Here is an 18,044-nt window from a genome sequence, read left to right on the forward strand (position 1 = left end):
TCTCTTGCGGAGCACGGGCTCTAGGCGCGTGGGCTTCAGTAGTTGTGGCTCTTGGACCCTAGAGCACAGGCTCAGTAGTTGTGGCGCACAGGCTTAGTTGCTCTGCGGCATGTGGGATCTTCCCCGACCAGGGACTGAACCTGTGTCCCCTGCGTTGACAGGTGGATTCTTAACCACCGCACCACCAGGGTAGTCCCAAAATAGCCACTAAATTTTAAAATGTTCTCTGGTGTGCCCCGTAAATCATCTTGGGATCCACAAGGGGCATAGCACCAGATGTGAGGAGGCACCGACCCAAACCACGGCCAACGAGAGCAGTTGGGGTGTCTGGGTCCGGACAGGGGAGCAAGTTGTCCAAGGAGCTGGGCCAGGACCTGAGCTGTGGGGCTGGGGGTGGGGTTTCTATCCCTTTGCCCTCCTGGGTCTCCCTCTGGGGCCTGTTCTCACCCCCGTCGGGACCGTCTCTGCCCTTTTGGCCCCCGACCTGTTCGATCCACTCTCACCACCTGTCCTTCTGTCCTAGTTCTCTCTCTCCTACAAAGGCTTCTCTCTGCTTCCCGAAAGCCTCTATTATTGGCAGCTGCCCAAAGCCTTCTTGGGGAACAAGGTAACAAGGATTTGGGGTGGGTGGGGGAATAGGGGTGTCATCAAATCCTAAAATATCAGAGGGCCCTTTGTCAAAACCTTTTATGACACAAATGGGTAGACCAAGGCCCAGAGAGGGGTCCCACATTCAGGTCAAAGTAGGGCTGAGATTGAACCCAGCTCAGCTCTTACCCTTCAGCGAGCCACAGGCCCCTGGCAGAAAGGCTATCTTAACTGGGAGGTAAGGCACCGCTTCTTTGGTCTCCCTTTACCCTGTATCCAAATCACTGACCTAGCTCTTGGGACTGCATTCATTCATTCAAGAGCATTAAGTACTTACTCTGTGCTGTACTGTATATGGGCAGAATAAGACCCTGGCCTCCCAGAGTTCAATGTTAATCTGATTATCATTCCTGTCGTGTCGGAATCACCGTCATCATCATCATCAGTAGTAGTAGTAGTATTGCATTTGTACTACTGTTGTTCCAGAAATGATTTAGAGTGCCTCTTAAGAATACACACAATATGCAATAAAATAACATTCAGAGAAGCAGACCAGACAGTCTGGTTCACGGGGAAATGAAGGTAGGAAGCTTGCTGGAGCCAAGGGTGGAGCTGGGCACAATCAGGGGAGTTAGCAAGCTTTGAGGCTGTGTGCTCAGCAGGCCCAGTGCTGAGTGCAGGGTTTTACGTGGCCTGCATTACTTAATCCTCATACTACCTTTCAAGGTAGGTATTATTTTTATTCCCATTTCCATAGGAAAGTTGAACTCAGAGAAGTTAAGTGACTTGCCCAAGGCTGTCCAGCCAATAGAGCTGGACTTGAACCCCAGTCTTAGGCTGCAGGGTCTGCTCCCTTAGCCACTGTGCTGTACACACCTGCAGCTCGGTCCTAGACATGGCAATGAACTTGCTGGCATCCAAAGAAAACGGGAAGCCAGCTATTTCATGGTTATCTGGTTATGCCTCTAAATTCCTTACCTCACCCTGAGCTTGTGGAGAACATCCTCAGAACCTGTGTAGCCCAGGGCCTGGCATGTCATCAGTAGGTGTTTAATAAATGCTCACCAACTGAATGAACACAAATGAGCAAATGGGCTAGGCCTGACACAGTGTGGTATTGACCTGAACAACTGCCCTAGCTGCAGAGGAGAGAAAGGGAAGTCCCGTGGGGCAGAACTGGGCCCTTGGCTGCCCAGGTGGAAGCCCCCAGCAGCAAACATATGGCTCTTCCAGTTGTGAGCAATAGGAAACCCGAGTCCAGCTGGCTTGCCCGCAATGAAGAATCTATTGGCTCATGAAAGTGCAAAGCCCAAAGATAGCTGGTATCAGGCATGGCTCGATCCAGGAGCTCATTAGGACTTTATCTCAGCTGGCATCATTCTCCAGCTTCCAGTCTGACTAGTAAAGGGGTTTTTTTCTGTTCCAGTAGAAAGGGCAGAAGTACCAGGTTCACATGTTCATCCCTGCTGGAGCAGAGAGGGGGAGTGGTGGAATGTGCAGATTGGCCAGACCTGGCTCATGTCTCCACTTTAGAGGAGGAGGGGCCGGGCCCCTCAAACCACACAGGCTGCCTGTAGAACATAGTTTCCTTTAAAGGAAACCAGGACTACAGTTTGCAAAACAACGGGGGAAATGGACTCTGAGCAAACAAACAAAAACCACCTACCCAGGAGGCAAGAGTTCTGAGCGGCAACTTTCAGCATCCCCTTTGCCCCACCATGGCTGAGAACTTTTTTTTTTTTTTTTTTTTTTTGTGATACGTGGGCCTCTCACTGTTGTGGCCTCTCCTGTTGCGGAGCACAGGCTCCGGATGCGCAGGCTCAACGGCCATGGCTCACGGGCCCAGCCGCTCCGCGGCAAGTGGGATCTTCCCAGACCGGGGCACGAACCCATGTCCCCTGCATCGGCAGGCGGACTCTCAACCACTGCGCCACCAGGGAAGCCCAGGCTGAGAACTTTTGAACCTTTGGCAACCTCCCTGGGGTGGTCACAGTCATCACCCCTGTGTGCTTTATGGGAAATTCCTTTAATGGAAGGGACTCGGAGTTTGTTTGCTGGGATCATGAGACAATGGGAAATGGGGAGCCCCATAAAACAGAATAGAGGCTTCTCAGGGCCACTGCCACCAGGTCTGAGACTGTGAAGGAACTGATAGATGTGCTGTCACTTAGGCAACCACCAGCCTCTGGTTGGGTGGGGAGGACAGCACGGGTGCAGGAAGGCCTCCGGAGGCTCCGCCCCCTCACCTGTCTGGTCGCACACACCCCAGAGGAGGGCAGAGTCAGGTTGTGACTGCAGGGCTTGCCTCTTGCAGGTGGCAGCCTATGGCGGAAAGCTGCGGTACACCCTCTCCTACACAGCGGGGGCCCAGGGCAGCCCGCTGTCTGACCCGGATGTCCAGATTACGGTGAGCGCATGGGTTCCACACCGGGTGGGCCAAAGGGGAAGGTGGAGGCTGGGCGTACCCTCGGTACGCAGCACTAGGCAGCACTCAGCTGGCCTGGCACCGCTGCCCTCTAGGCAGCACTCAGCTGGCCTGGCACCCACCCCCTAGTTAGGCCCATGCCCCCGCCCCACCATCTGTTTGGACACTATGTAGGCAGAGGCCCCGCTGCTGGAAGATGGGGTAGTGGGCATGTACCTGACTCCTTTGGGTACATGAGCTTGGGAGATTGGAAAGGTAGGAGACTGGGACTGGGAGAGGAGCCCACTATCCCCGAGAGCCCCTCAGTTCCCCTCCCAAGCCCACTCGTGTCTCCCCAGGGCAACAACATCATGCTGGTGGCCTCCCAGCCAGCGCTGCAGGGCCCGGAGAGGAAGAGCTACGAGATCATTTTCCGAGAGGTGAGAGGCACTCGGCCACACCATGTCTGACCCTCTGCACCCTCCACCCTGCTTTGGAGCCTGGCTTTGACGCCAGCTACACCGCCTCTAACTGCCCCCATCCTCAGCTAACAGTCCTTGGCCAGTGCCTGGAAGGCAGGTGTTGGGGCTGGGGGCACTGCAGGAACAGCACACAAAGCCCAACGCCCCTCACCCTCATTTGCTGTCTTCCCCCACCAACCCAGGAATTCTGGCGCCGACCTGATGGGCAGCCAGCTACCCGTGAGCACCTCCTGATGGCACTGGCTGACCTGGACGAGCTCCTGGTCCGGGCGACGTTCTCCTCGATGCCGCTAGCAGCCAGCATCAGCGCGGTCAGCCTGGAGGTCGCCCAGCCTGGGCCCTCAGAGGGACCCCGGGCCCTTGAGGTGGAGGAATGCCGCTGCCCCCCGGGCTATGTCGGCTCGTCCTGCCAGGTGAGTGTGACCCGCCCAGATGCCTCTGCACTAACACAGCTGGATCAGCAAGCGGTCAACTGGGATTTCCATGGCCACCTGTGATTAGTGTCATAACTTTAATAAACTCAGCAACATCTCATTTATTCTTCCCAACAGCACTGAGAGATGTGTAATTGTCCCCTTTTAACAGATTTTTTTAAAAAATGAGGCACTGAAGGGTACACAACTTACCCAAGGGCACATAGCTACACTCTGCAGAGGTTAAGACCCAGCTCATGTTCCCAGGATGCCCGCCAGAGACAGAGAGACAGAGACACAAATTAGCCCAAAACAGAGCATGGAAATGCCTCCGAGTGGTGAACAGCGTGGATTGGAGTAGCATTCTAGGCAGGGAGGGCGGAATAAGCAGAAGTTCAGAAGGAGGAATGTGTGCGGACATAGCCTGCGATGCAGAAGGGTCACCCCTGGAAAGCTGAGTGGGGGGTGCTTCTTCAGGCCTGGAGCAAGGCTCCCTCCAGCAGGGACTGCCAAGCTGCTGAGGGAGTGCTGGGGTCAGAACTGAACCCCAGGAAAATTCCTCTGCCCCCAGTGAATGAGATGGATGGGGCGGGGGAAGAGACAGTGAGTCTTATCTGGAGGGAAGAGACGGAGTGGAAGAGAGGGGAGGCAGTTGGAGGGACTCCAAGAACATTTGCAGGGCTCAGCTGGAGACTGTGAACGCGAGGGCAGGGCCTGAGCTGACTGTTCTCCACTGAATCCCTAGGCACGAAGCAGGCAACCAGTTAACATTTGATGAATGAATGTGGCACTGGGGAAGGGGGATCGCAGGAGGGAAAGGGGCAGGGCTACAATGCCAAGTGGCGGGCAGGGAGGTCAAGTGTGGAAACAGCTAGCCCCCCACCCAACCGAGGAAGTCCCAGTGGGAAGTCCACATCTCTGCAGCTTTATACCTGTGCACCTTTGCTGTGTCCACAAGAACTTTCAAATCCAAATAGATGAACTTCACGTCCCTTGAAGTTATAAAATTTAACACATTTTGAAGGAGAACCCCTGGGGAAAGCAGAATCCTTGGTACACGTTTTCCAGTGAAGCAAAACAGATTTATAAACATCCCTTTGAAGTGGTCGGGGAGCGAGGGCCTGGAGAGATTTCAAAGAAGGGGCAGGGAGTAGAAATTCATTATTTTCAGAACCCATGATTACTCACTGAGGATGTGTAAAAACATCCTTGGTTATATGGGTGCTGCCTCTTTCACTTTACTGAGCAAATGTAAACATAGTCATAAAGGTCTTCGAGGACTCATTCCAAATCCAGGTCTCCTGAACTCCCTTTTTCTATCTCAGGGTTACGTTTTTCAATAAAGACCCTGCCAGAAGAATTTTCAGGGATGAAGTCCTGGGGCTGGAGAAGGGTTCTCCATTAAGAATGAACTATTATTTCAGTATATCCAGAGTGACTGGAGATGCCAGGCAGGATGGGGGTGACACTGTCCCAGTTCTGGAGTGTTGGGAAAGTGAAGACGGGGGAGGAGAGCTAAGAGGGGATGCTGGGGTGGAGAGCTGGGCCTGGAATTTCCCTGCCAACAGCCAATGGGAGTCTAGATGGTGGAGGGGGGATGGAGGAGAGGGCTTCTAGGTCTGCTGTCTCTGGGTGGGACCACAGTGGAGACGGAGACCAACTGTCCTCTCTACCCCCAGGACTGTGCCCCGGGCTACACGCGCACTGGGAGTGGACTCTACCTTGGCCACTGTGAGCTGTGCGAATGCAATGGCCACTCAGACCTGTGCCACCCAGAGACCGGGGCCTGCTCGGTGAGATGCAAGCAGGGCCAGGGCAGGGGTCAGCTTGGCTGGGCCTGGGTGGGGTGTCAGGGCTGGCTGTGGGATAGGGAGGGGTTTGGTTTGGATAGACCCAGATCCAGGGGCAAGGTCGTGGGGCACATCCTATGGGGAAAAGCGCCTGGCCCAGCAGGTCTGGGCATCGAGGGGTTGCAGGCATGGTGGGGTGGCCAGAACTATGGAGTAACATCCTTCCTTATAAAGAAAACTTTGGGGGAATTCCCTGGTGGTCCAGTGGTTAGGACTCCACGCTTCCACTGCAGCGGGCACGGGTTCAGTCCCTGGTCGGGGAACTAAGATCCCTGAAGCCGCATGGCATGGCCAAAAAAAAAAAAAAAGAAAAGAAAACTTTGGTTCCTGCTATTTCTTATCACCAAAGTGACACATGTTTTCTGTAGAAGAATCAGACTATAGAGATAACTTAAAAAGAAAGTAAAAATTCCCTGAAATCCTACCATCTGGAGGTAATTACTGTCAATGTTAGACTCTGGAGCTCTTTTGCTCTTTTTCTAGGCAAATATTTATGCAGATTAATATACCTTTCGTTTTACAAATAACCATAGGATCACTGTGTTTTATGATCAACTTTTTTCACTTACAAGTTCATGACGTCTTTGAATATTTCAGTAGTTTTTTTATACCTGAACTTTTTGGAGTGGTGTATGTATAGCTGTCCAGGGTATGTGGTCAAGGACCAGGGGTTGACAGAGCCACAAGCTAAATATGGAATGGGGAATATGCTATGTTAATAAAAGAAACATAGATCTCTTTGGAGGAAAACATAAAACCCACACACGTTTTTACGATGAAGTGCTTATTCCCAAAACTCCGCCCCCACATGCTCACGTGGATATTACAGGTATTTAGGTAGAAAAATGTAAGAAATGGAATCAGTATCATCCTTTTTGATAGCTCTTTGGGTGGGTGCTCTTTTTAATTTTCTCAGTTCTTTTTTCATGGTTTGTTTCCAGCATTTTGCTTTTATAAACACCACTGAGATGAACATCCTGTAGTGAAATCATTGTGCCCCTCTATGACTATCTCTTTAAGATAAGCTCACAAACATGGAATTTCGAGGTCAAGAGATTACAAAATTGTACAGTTTTTGGTAAATTTTGCCAAATAGCGAGTAGCTGACATCCTTGTGCCTCGCAGCAATGCCAACACAGCGCCACCGGGGAGTTCTGCGAGCTGTGTGCACCTGGCTACTATGGAGACGCCACGGCTGGAACACCTGAGGACTGCCAGCCCTGTGCCTGCCCACTGACCAACCCAGAGAACATGTGGGTGCTCTTGCTCAAGGCTCAAGGAAGAACTCCCACTGGGGAGTGGAGGGCATTGAACTGACTTTTGGGGGAGAAGTGGAGGGAACAGGGTGGGGAGTGGGCGTCCCATGGCCTGACCTTTGCCTCTTATCCCAGGTTCTCCCGCACCTGTGAAAGCCTCGGAGCTGGTGGATACCGCTGCACAGCCTGCGAACCTGGCTACACTGGCCAGTACTGTGAGCAGTAAGTTTGCAAACAGGAGGGATGAAGGGAGGGGGCATATGCTAGACTCCTAGGTGAGAGTCCTGGATGATGTTGCTCAGAAAGGTCCCTACCAGGATCATGTCCCTCCCCTGCTCAAAACCCTTCCAAGATTCCCCATTGCCCTTGGGACCAGCCCAAGCTCCTTAGGTAGCTTTATCACTCTTCAGTCTCATCCCACTTCTGACACCCAACTCTGTACTCTAGCTGGGCTTCATTTCTTGACTTCTTCATGTTCATTTCTTTGCATGTGCTATTTCCTCTTCATGGAACATTCTTCACCCTCAAACCGCCTGTTCCTGGCGAAATCCTGTTTAGCCTTCAAGGCTCAGCTTTATACCCTCATTCAGCACATTTTTATTGAGCATCTACTGTGTGCCATGCAGTGTGCCAAGGTGTTGGAAATCAAGTAATGAGCAAAACAGATTCAGTCCCAGCCCTTATAGAGTTTCCCAACTATAATGGGAGACAAGATGGCGAGTAATCTTACAAATACATAGTTAAAACAGTGATAAATTCGCTGCAAAGTACAGTCTGCTCCAAGGGAATATAGCAGCTCAGCAGTCCCATCCTCTGGGAAGCCTCCTGATTCTCAGGGCTAGATTAGTGCCCCCACACCGTGCCTTCACAACCCCCACAGATGTCCATCACTCTCATTTACACAGTTTCCATGTTCGTTTCCCAACAAGTCAGTTCCATAAGAGCAAGGACTTGATCTTGTTTACTGTTATGTTTCAGTAACCTTGCATCGTAGTTGCTTAATAAACATTTGTTGAATGAATGTTTCCCTGAATCCATCCTACTGACATTTCCTCACACTCCCCTTTCTCAACTCCCAGAGGCCCTGTGGTGGGGCTTTTTTGGTCTCTGAAGTCCTTCCAGAGCTCAGAGCTTCTTCACCCCATACTGGGCAGAGAGCTGAGCTTCTTGGCTCCCCCAGGTCTGGGTCCCCTGGGGTCTGACACAGCTGGTCCTTGTTCCTCCTTACAGGTGTGCCCCAGGATACGTGGGTAACCCCAATGTGCGAGGGGGCCAGTGCCTGCCACGGGGTAAGTGGGACCATGGTCTTGGGTTGAGGTGATGGGCAAGGCAGGGGACCCAGGGAATTTGAGAGATACTAGGTCTGGGGAACAGGGTGAAGGGAGGGGCATGCGAGTCTTTGGGATGGCAGAGATATCGGAGACAATGGTACATGCTGGGGGCCTCCTGCCTGAATGGCCTCTCCTGTCCCTCCCCAGCAGACCAAGTCCCGCTGGTGGTCCAGGTCCAACCAACTCGGAGCATAGTACCCCAAGGTGGTCCCCACTCCCTGCGGTGCCAGGTCAGTGGGAGCCCACCCCACTACTTTTACTGGTCTCGTGAAGATGGGCGGCCCTTGCCCAGCAGCACCCAGCAGCGACATCAAGGTACACATGGCCCCAGGCCCCTCGGCCATTCCAATGGAAAGGGAGGCACAGGTCTGTCCCTGCTCTACTGAGATCCTGTAGGGACCCTCACGCAGGACTGGGTGGGAAAGGGGGTGCATCTGTACTGATGAGCTCCCATCTCCTTGCCACCAGGCTCTGAGCTCCACTTCCCCAGCGTCCAGCCTTCAGACGCTGGAGTCTACATTTGTACCTGTCGTAACCTCTATCATGCCAACACCAGCCGGGCAGAGCTGCTGGTCACTGGTGAGTTTCTACTCCTCTGTCCACAAGACTGCCTGTCCTGGGATGGGCTGCAAACTGCAGACCGTCTACCAGAGGGGAGGGTGGATGAGGACAGTGGCCAGGAAGATGGAAAGAGGTGATGGGTGAAGGCTGATGTTACAGGCAGGACTGGCAGGACTTGAGTCTGGTCACCGAGGCAGAGAGAAAAGCCTAGGGGTCTCGATTCCAGCAGATGGGCAGGATGCCATTTACTGAGATGAGAGAGGATCCAACAGGAGGGCACCTTCATTTGGGCTCCGCCAAAAGCAGAGGCTGAGGCAAGGATTTGTGTGTACGTAGTTTATTTGGGAAATGAAATGAAACAGGGAAGAGAAGGCATCCCATAAATGGTGTGTCATTGAGCACATTACCACCTAGAGCAGTTGTTACTGAACGCAGCCAAGGCAGCCCCGGGAAACTCCAGAGTAAGACATGCTCCTCGGAGTCCCCTGCCCTCCGCCCTAGGGTCAAGGGAGCTGGGATATGTGCACACCAGCTCATATCAGTCACTGACTGGGGCCTGTTCCAGTAGCATCGATTTCCCTGCATTCTGTCCCACCTCATGGGCACACACAATGGTCACCAGTGGCCTGAGAAAACCCTCATGCAAAGAAATGCAGCGGCTGCAGAAGTCAGGCAGGTTGGTTCTGAAGAGACATGGGGACATGGGTGGCGCACCAGCAACACCTTCCACCAACAGGTCCGAGGGAACCACAAGTGTGGTTTCGGACTTGTTAAAGTTTGAGAAGCTTGGGGAAACATTGAAGTAGGTACATCAGGTGGGCATTTGGATATGTGAATCTGGAACTCAGGAAAGAGGCCCTGGCCAGAGAAATTAATTTGGGAGCTGTTGGCATAGGGATGGGGCAGGATGAAATTACCCAGGAGAATGTAGCTGGAGCACAGGGTCCAGAACAGAGCCCCAAGGAACTCCAACTGGAACAAATGGAGGAGGGAGGACAGCAAGAGAGTGGGCAGGGGCAGCCAGTAGACAGGAGGAGGCCGGGGGAGGTGGGGAGGTGGAAGTCAAGAGGGGAAACGACTTCCCGGAGAGAGTGGCCGGCCTCACCGGATGCCCCGGGAAGGTCAGCTACAGACAGAGAAAAAACTCTTGGAGGTCATGCTTTGACAAGAGCGGTTTGCAGTGGAGAGATGGGGTAGAGACTGGATGGGAGTGAGGCAAAGAAGGGATGGGAAGGCAGCCAGTGTAGACAACTCTTTCAAGACTCTTGGCTGTGAAGGGAGGCCAAGAAATGGGGCAGTAGCTGAGGGGTGTATAGGGTCAAGGGGGCATTTTCAGAGATGGGAAATTCTAGAACACATCTGTAGAGCAGAATGATCCCATGGGGAAGGAAAGGAGAGGGCACAACAGGCAGAGGGTGTCCTTGGGAGGGGCTCCAGCACTCAGGAAGGGGTGTTGAGGTGGAGTGGGAGGTGGGGAGAAGTCTCATCCTTCAGGGACCAGGAAGGAGGGAGGTGGGTAGATTTGGGAACGTGGAAAATTCCTGACTAATTGTTTCAATTCTCTCAAGAAGCGTGAGTTGAAGCCATGGAAGTGGAAGGGGGTTTCAGGAGGGTGGAGAAGTTGGGAGCAGGTGTGAAATGGTTGTTTGGGAGGATAGAAACTCAAACCAGACAGAGGAGCCCAGTTGCAGTGAAGTGCGAAGTGTTAAGAGCTCATTTGTGGTCTGTGATCATGAATTGGAGCCAAGGGGATCATGGTGTGATGTTCTCTGATCACAGCCTGCTGGGTGCTCAGTGCCAGCAGGAAGAAAGTAGATGATGGGTTTCGGCCAGGATGAGGGAGGGCGGTGCCAGGGAGTGGAATGGAATCTAAGCCAGACTGGGGAGGAAGTGACATCCTGATGGGGTGATGAAGAGGGAGAGGAAGTGGCCACAGGACAGCAGCCTGGCCAGCACCCAGCTCACTGGGGGACCTCCCGTCCCGGCAGAGGCTCCCAGCAAGCCCATCACGGTGACAGTGGAAGAGCAGCGGAGCCAGAGCGTGCGTCCCGGAAACGACGTCACCTTCATCTGCACAGCCAAGAGCAAGGTGGGCAGGGCAGGGAGTGGGCATCAGTGAGGATGTGTCTTCTGGGGTCTCCAAGCCCCACCCGGACCCCCACCCCATCTCCCTTGTCCTGCCTGCAGTCTCCGGCTTACACCCTGGTGTGGACTCGCCTGCATAATGGGAAACTGCCAGCCCGAGCCATGGATTTCAACGGCATCCTGACCATTCGCAGTGTACAGCCGAGTGACGCGGGTACCTACGTGTGCACCGGCTCCAACATGTTCGCCATGGACCAGGGCACAGCCACGCTGCATGTGCAAGGTACACTGTTCATGTCCATGCCTGACCCACCCAGTCCTGACCTGCCTCCACACCCACCAAGACCAGTGACCATTTCTTCATTCAGCTGACAGTTTCTGAACTACAGTATGGCAGGTCCTGGCCTAGACTCTGAAGAAACAGGGGTGGGAGAGCACAAACAGGAGCTCTGCCCTCCTGTCCTCCATGTTCTGTAGGGAACAAGTGGACAAACAACATAATTACATGGGTGACCAGTGCTGGGACAGGAGTAAACAGAGTGATTGGAAAGTGAGAAATGAGGTGGGAGAAGGGTGAGCTATTCTCCGTGGGATGGTTGGGGAGGGCCTCTCTGAGGAGGTGACATATCAGCTGAAACCTGAAGGAAAGAGAAGGTGTTCAGCCACATAAGAGCTGGCGGATGAAGCAGCATGTGCAAAGGCCCTGAAGCCGGAGCATGTTGATGTGTTTGAGGGACGCAAGGCCAGCGTGGCTGGAGCCATGGAGGGGAGGCGGGGTGAGGGACTTGGAAGTTGTGGGCAGAGGTGAGTACATGCAGTGGGTCACAGCAAGGAATTCAGATTTTGTTCTAAAAGCCACGGACAGGTCTTAAGTGGAGAAGTAACAAGACCCCATTGACATTTTGGGGGGGGAGCCATGCCACGTGGCCTGCGGGATCTTAGTTCCCCAACCAGGGATCGAACCCATGCTCTCAGCAGTGAAAGAACAGAGTCTTAACCCCTGGACCACCAAGGGATTCCCCCATTGACATTTTAAAGTTTCCCTCTGGCTTTTGTTCTATGGACAAACGGCCACGAGGGGCTAGAGTGGAAGCAAAGAGAGCGCCAAGGAGGCTGTTGCCGTGCGTCCCTCCCCACCGTGACCGCATACGCTTTCTCCTCCCTCGTCAGCCTCGGCCACCCCGTCTGCCCCCGTGGTCTCCATCCACCCGCCGCAGCTCACAGTGCAGCCTGGGCATCTGGCTGAGTTCCGCTGCAGTGCCACAGGGAACCCCACGCCCACCCTCGAGTGGACAGGTGAGGCCGTGGCAGGAATGACAGTCAGGGCCTGGCTCTCCTGCATATGGGGGCCAGCGGCAGGACTCTCAGGCTGTGGACTTCAACCCCTGGGGGGCCTGGCAATGCCCATCCCATTGGGTGCTGACCCCACCTCTCCACATCAGGGGGCCCCGGTGGCCAGCTCCCTCAGAAGGCCCAAATCCATGGTGGCATCCTGCGCCTGCCAGCCGTCGAGCCCTCGGATCAAGCCCAGTACCTGTGTCGTGCCCACAGCAGCGCCGGGCAGCACGTGGCCAGGGCCGTGCTCCACGTGCACGGTGAGAGGACGGGGCCGAGGGTGGGCGGGTGGGAGCTCATGGCGGCCCAGAGAGGTGTTCTCACAGGGCTCTGCCTGCAGGGGGCAGCGGGCCTAGGGTCCAGGTGAGTCCAGAGAGGACCCAGGTACATGAAGGCCGCAGCATCAGGCTGTACTGCAGGGCTGCGGGGGTGCCCAGCGCCACCATCACCTGGAGGAAGGAGGGGGGCAGCCTCCCCCCACAGGTGAGGATATCCATCCGGGCCAGGCCCACGGGCTCAGCGGAGTCCCAGCACTTGCCACCTGCCCCTCCCATCTCCTCTCCTGGTTCCCTTCACTTCCAAGGTGGTGCCCTACTCTGACCTCCCGCTCCATGCGTCCCGGCCGGTGGCAGCCGTCAGCCTCCTGCTCTGCTGCCTGGCTCCGCCCTCCTTGGTGCCCACCTGGGGCCCTAATATTGGCTCGGAGCTTGCCTCTACTCGTTATGCGCCCCCCCTGCCCTCCCCGGCTAGCCCTTGCCAGGCTGCCTCGGCCCCCCCGGGCGCTGACCCTTCCCGCTATGCGGCAGGCCCGGTCTGAGCGCACAGACATCGCCACGCTGCTTATCCCAGCCGTCACTACTGCCGACGCCGGCTTCTACCTCTGCGTGGCCACCAGCCCTGCGGGCACCGCACAGGCCCGCATCCAAGTGGTCGTCCTTCCAGGTGCGGGGCTTTGGGGCTGAAGGAGTGGGAGGGCAAGCCAGGGTCCCCCCAAGGCCGACTCACTCACTCCCCCTCTGCTCCCAGCCTCTGGTGCCAGCGTCCCGCCAGTGAGGATTGAGTCCTCATCACCTTCCGTGACTGAAGGGCAGACACTGGACCTCAACTGCATGGTGACAGGGCTGGCGCACACCCAGATCACGTGGTACAAGCGAGGGGGCAGCCTGCCTCCCCACACCCAGGTATGAGGGTCCCTGAGCCCGTGGCAGGGGACCTGGGGGTGGTCCTTCAACAGCCTGACACTCTGCACTCTGCACGAGCAGGGTCCGCCCTTATTTCCCTCCCTCTTCAGCTTCCCATGTGGGGTGGCTCCGAGTAGGAGCAGGCACTGAGGCGCAGAGGGGGGGTGCTGGCCGCGGCCTCTCCCCATCCTCAGGTGCCTCTGTCCTTACCCGGCCCAGGTGCATGGCTCCCGGCTGCGGTTGCCCCACGTCTCACCAGCTGATTCTGGAGAATACGTGTGCAGAGTGGAGAATGAGTCAGGCCCCAAGGAGGCCTCCATCATCGTCTCTGTCCTCCACGGCAGCCATTCAGGACCTAGCTACACCCCAGGTGAGGAGCCAGTGGGCCTGGGTGGGGGCCGAGCCCTCCGACCTCCCCTCTGTTCCCAAGGCTGGTGCCTGTGGTCTCTTCGATGCCATCAGGACAAGAAGAGGTGCTCCAGGCAGGCTTCAACCCTCCACTCCCTGCCAGGAGAGATGAGGGGACTGAGGGTGGGGACAGGTTGACCTGACTTACCTGGGACCCCATGGGGAGGGTGCTGTTTTCAGAATTCATCAAAAAGCAGCAGGGTCAGGGTTGAACACTGAGTTGGGGGTCAGGCTGACCTGGGTTCAAATCGTGGCTCTACCCTTTATCAGCCTTGAACTGGTTATTTTACCTCTGGGGCCTCAGTTTCCTCACGTGTGAAATGGGGACAGTAGCACTACCATGTAGTGTGAGTACACGGCGTGCACTTGAAAGAAGGGAGTCGTGGCATTATTGTCTGCATCCTTTGGCTCCGCCTGGGCGCTAAAAGAGTCTGGTTCCCTGCAAGCCAGAGCAGCTCATCACAGATCAAGGAGTCATGCATAGGCAAATGGGCCTAGAACTCCAAGTTGAAGGTCAGAGAGGGAAAGAGCGGTCTGGCTGGCCCTGCCGAGACAGAAAAGCATGGTCCCAGCCCTAGAAGGCTTCCCATCTGCCCTCCCAAGCTAGGGCCTGGTCAGATCCCAAGGCCCTCTGCTCCAGGGCTATAGGGCTGGGGCTCAGGAGCCCAGGCCTCTGACCAGCTCCTTTGCGCCCCAGCTCCTGGTGGAGCCCCAGCTCCAGGCAGTAGCCAGCCCATCCGCATCGAGTCGTCCTCCTCTCATGTGGCCGAAGGGCAGACGCTGGATCTGAACTGTGTGGTGCCCGGGCAGGCCCACGCCCAGGTCACATGGTACAAACGTGGAGGCAGCCTCCCCGCCCGGCATCAGGTACAGCAACCCCCCAGGGCCAGCCCTCTGGAGGGGTTGGATGGAGCTGCTCAGGCCCCTCCTGACCCTCCCTGTTTGCACTCAGACCCACGGCTCGCTGCTGCGGCTGAACCAGGTGTCCCCAGCAGACTCAGGCGAGTACGTGTGCCGCGTAATCCTCGGCTCTGGGCCCCTCGAGACCTCCGTCCTAGTCACTATCGAGGCCGCCGGCACTGGCTCCATCCCCGGTGAGTGACTACCAGTGACAGGGCAAGCTGGCGGGGGCTGAGAGCCTTCCCAGGTGCTGAGGCCCTAGTGACTCCCGTTGCTGACGCGGGGAGGGGGGTGGCAGAAAGCCCACCTTGGGGCTGGCCACAGGGCCGGCCCAGGAGGACTCCACTTCTCTGAGTAATCTGCCATCTTCCCATCACTGTTCTCTCTGGCCACATCACTCATGTTTTTGCTCCTGCCTCAGTTATCCTCATCTCTCCCACTTCCTCACTCCCTCTGCAAGGCTTGGCTCCTGCCCCAGCCCTCCCCTCAGGATTGCTCAGCCGAGGACCTCAAGCCCAGGCCACTAAACCCACAGGCTGAGCCGGCTCCAGAGTGAACAGTTCTTGCCTTCTCTTCTGGGGAGCGTCTGCTACCCTCTCCCCTTTCCCCGCAGCCCCAGGACCCGTCCCGCCTGTCAGGATCGAATCCTCATCCCCCACGGTGGCTGAGGGGCAGACCCTGGATCTGAGCTGTGTGGTCCCCGGGCAGGCCCATGCCCCGGTCACGTGGTACAAACGTGGAGGCAGCCTCCCCGCCCGGCACCAGGTACACGGTGGCAGAAAGGCAGGAGGGGGCCAGCCAGGCCAAGCTGTGGACAGTGGGTTGGCGGAGGCAGCCTCTGAGCTGAGGGGCTGTCAGTTGCCAGCTCAGAGGAACAGGGTAGGTGGTACCTGCTGAGCTCTGAGAAGTCCCCCCCTCACACCCCTGCCCATGGCTGTCCAGGTCCGCGGCTCCCGTCTGTACATCTTCCAGGCCTCACCTGCTGACGCAGGCGAATATGTTTGCCGGGCCAGCAATGGTGTGGAGGCCTCCATCACAGTCACGGTAACCAGGACCCAGGGAGCCAACTTCGCCTACCGTGAGTGGGACCTCTAGGCTGCGCTTGGACAGAGAAAGGGGAAAGGTGGGGGAAGCTGCAGAGAACTGGACTGACCAGTGACCGTCTTCTCCCCCAGCTCCTGGTGGCACCCAGTCCATCCGCATTGAACCCTCCTCCTCTCATGTGGCCGAAGGGCAGACCCTGGATCTGAACTGCGTGGTGCCCAGGCAGGCCCACGCCCAGGTCACATGGCACAAGCGCGGGGGCAGCCTTCCCGCCCGGCACCAGGTACAGAACCGGAGGATGGACAGGCCAAGAAGGGAACAAGAGGGAGGCCACTGGGGAGTGGAGGTCAAGGGTAGGGTGGGTTGGAGGCTCCTCTGAGACCAGGAGGCCTAGGACCCTACTGCACAGGTGTGTGGGGCAATGGTCCCAGCCTCTATGACCAGCCAGCCTAGGTGTGGCTGCTGCTTCCCCCACTTCCTCGCTTGTGACCTTCAGCAAATTACTTAATCTCCCTGTACCGTATTTTCAGCATCTGTAAAATGGTAATAATAGTACCTCCCTTACAGCATTATCGTAGGATGAAATGAATTAATTTATATGCAAAGTGCTCAGAGCTCTGGCTCATAGAAAGTGCTGTGAGCTGTTATACTGTCATATCATTAGCTATTTTTTAAAAATATTTATTTATTCATTTGGCTGCACTGGGTCTTAGTTGCGGTGTGCAGGATCTTTAGTTGCGGCATGCGGGATCTTAGTTGTGGCATGCAGGATCTAGTTCCCTGACCAGGGATCAAACCCGGGCTCCCTGCATTGGAAGCACAGAGCCTTAATCACTGGGCCACCAGGGAAGTACCATGGTTAGCTGTTATTATTGATATATTTTATAGAATTTAGGATGCCACTGATTGCAAGATGCACCACTATTTTGTGTACCTCTAAGGAGAAAAAAAAACAAAACTGCCATTTGTAATTGTAATTCACTGTGAGATGCATCTTGACTTCAGAGACTTTAAAAAATATGTCTAGGGAATTCCCTGGCAGTCCAGTGGTTAGGACTCCATGCTTTCACTGCCAAGGGCCTGGGTTCAGTCCCTGGTCGGGTAGCTGGGATCCCACAGGCCACACAGTGTGGCCAAAATAATAATAATAATAAATAAAATAAAAGTAATATGCAGGTTATCTTCTCCATCCCTTTTTTTTTTTTTTTAAGTGTCTAAGAATTGACGGAGTGTGATATTAGTGTTCACCCAGTTCCCCATGGCTCCTCCGGGCCACCCCTCACTCCTGGGACAAGACACCCGCTTCACCCCTGAGCAGGACAGAACTAAGAGCCAGTTCTCAGGCTCAGAGTGAGGCAGAGCTGCAGGTTATAGGTGCGAGGGTCCTAAGAGGGCCCCTTCTGACCTCACCTTCATTCTGGCCAGACCCATGGCTCACTGCTGAGACTCTACCAGGTGTCCCCAGCCGACTCAGGCGAGTATGTGTGCCGCGTGGTAGGTGGCTCAGTGCCCCTGGAAGCCTCTGTCCTGGTCACCATTGAGTCTGCAGACTCTGTGCCTGGTGAGTGGTGCTGGGGGGGAGGCTTCCCACTCCAGCAGTGGCAGGACCCCAGAGACCAGCAGTCCCTACCTTCACTCACACCCTCCCCTCCCCCTCTCCTCCCAGCTGGGGATTGACACTCTGCCCTCTGTCCCCAGCGCTGGGGGTCACCCCTCCAGTCCGGATCGAGTCGTCCTCCTCACACGTGGCTGAAGGGCAGACCTTGGATCTGAACTGCCTGGTTTCTGGGCAGGCCCACGCCCAGGTCACATGGCACAAGCGCGGGAGCAGCCTCCCTGCCCGGCACCAGGTAGGAGGTGGGGTGCTAAGGGGGGCCTGAAGGACCCTCGAGACTGTGGAGTAAGGAGCTTTGAGTTTGGACACGGCTTTGCCACTTGCCTGGCCAGTCCTTTGACTTCCCTGATCCTCAGTGTCCTCATCTGCCTAATGGGCTCACACTGTCTACCTCACCTGCCCCATGGGTGGCAAATGCCGGTCCCCCACTTCTTCCCACTGGACCCAGTTCCAACCCTCGGGCAAGGGAATTGAAGGGTCGTGAATGGTGGTTCTCCCTGGAAGAGCTTCCCTAAAGCTCCATCTGGCCGGGTCTGGCTGGGATGGGGACCAGGGAAGGGGGTGGGAGCCTGGCTGTGAACCTGCCTCCCC

At 55.8% G+C, this 18,044-nt stretch overlaps 1 protein-coding gene across 15 annotated transcripts in view; it reads left to right on the top strand.

The window, feature by feature from the left end:
• The window catches only part of HSPG2 (heparan sulfate proteoglycan 2), a 102,108-nt gene that overhangs the window by 61,491 nt on the left and 22,573 nt on the right, over positions 1-18,044 (top strand). For 7 of the 15 annotated variants that reach the window (XM_067015436.1, XM_067015428.1, XM_067015406.1 and 4 more), the window contains 25 exons: positions 524-607; positions 2,903-2,995; positions 3,352-3,432; positions 3,657-3,887; positions 5,567-5,680; positions 6,863-6,990; positions 7,129-7,215; positions 8,224-8,282; positions 8,472-8,639; positions 8,793-8,903; positions 10,874-10,974; positions 11,073-11,253; positions 12,141-12,266; positions 12,413-12,565; positions 12,646-12,788; positions 13,112-13,247; positions 13,332-13,486; positions 13,706-13,856; positions 14,592-14,761; positions 14,847-14,988; positions 15,408-15,559; positions 15,737-15,872; positions 15,970-16,121; positions 17,264-17,399; positions 17,537-17,688. In XM_067015436.1, the coding sequence (XP_066871537.1) occupies positions 524-607; positions 2,903-2,995; positions 3,352-3,432; positions 3,657-3,887; positions 5,567-5,680; positions 6,863-6,990; positions 7,129-7,215; positions 8,224-8,282; positions 8,472-8,639; positions 8,793-8,903; positions 10,874-10,974; positions 11,073-11,253; positions 12,141-12,266; positions 12,413-12,565; positions 12,646-12,788; positions 13,112-13,247; positions 13,332-13,486; positions 13,706-13,856; positions 14,592-14,761; positions 14,847-14,988; positions 15,408-15,559; positions 15,737-15,872; positions 15,970-16,121; positions 17,264-17,399; positions 17,537-17,688 (3,342 nt within the window). The remainder of the gene's footprint in view (positions 1-523; positions 608-2,902; positions 2,996-3,351; positions 3,433-3,656; positions 3,888-5,566; positions 5,681-6,862; positions 6,991-7,128; positions 7,216-8,223; positions 8,283-8,471; positions 8,640-8,792; positions 8,904-10,873; positions 10,975-11,072; positions 11,254-12,140; positions 12,267-12,412; positions 12,566-12,645; positions 12,789-13,111; positions 13,248-13,331; positions 13,487-13,705; positions 13,857-14,591; positions 14,762-14,846; positions 14,989-15,407; positions 15,560-15,736; positions 15,873-15,969; positions 16,122-17,263; positions 17,400-17,536; positions 17,689-18,044) is intronic. The other 8 variants (XM_059053017.2, XM_067015457.1, XM_059052979.2 and 5 more) reach the window with 3 other exon arrangements.

This window comes from Kogia breviceps, chromosome 1 (assembly GCF_026419965.1).
Source record: "Kogia breviceps isolate mKogBre1 chromosome 1, mKogBre1 haplotype 1, whole genome shotgun sequence".
Lineage (NCBI taxonomy): Eukaryota > Metazoa > Chordata > Mammalia > Artiodactyla > Physeteridae > Kogia > Kogia breviceps.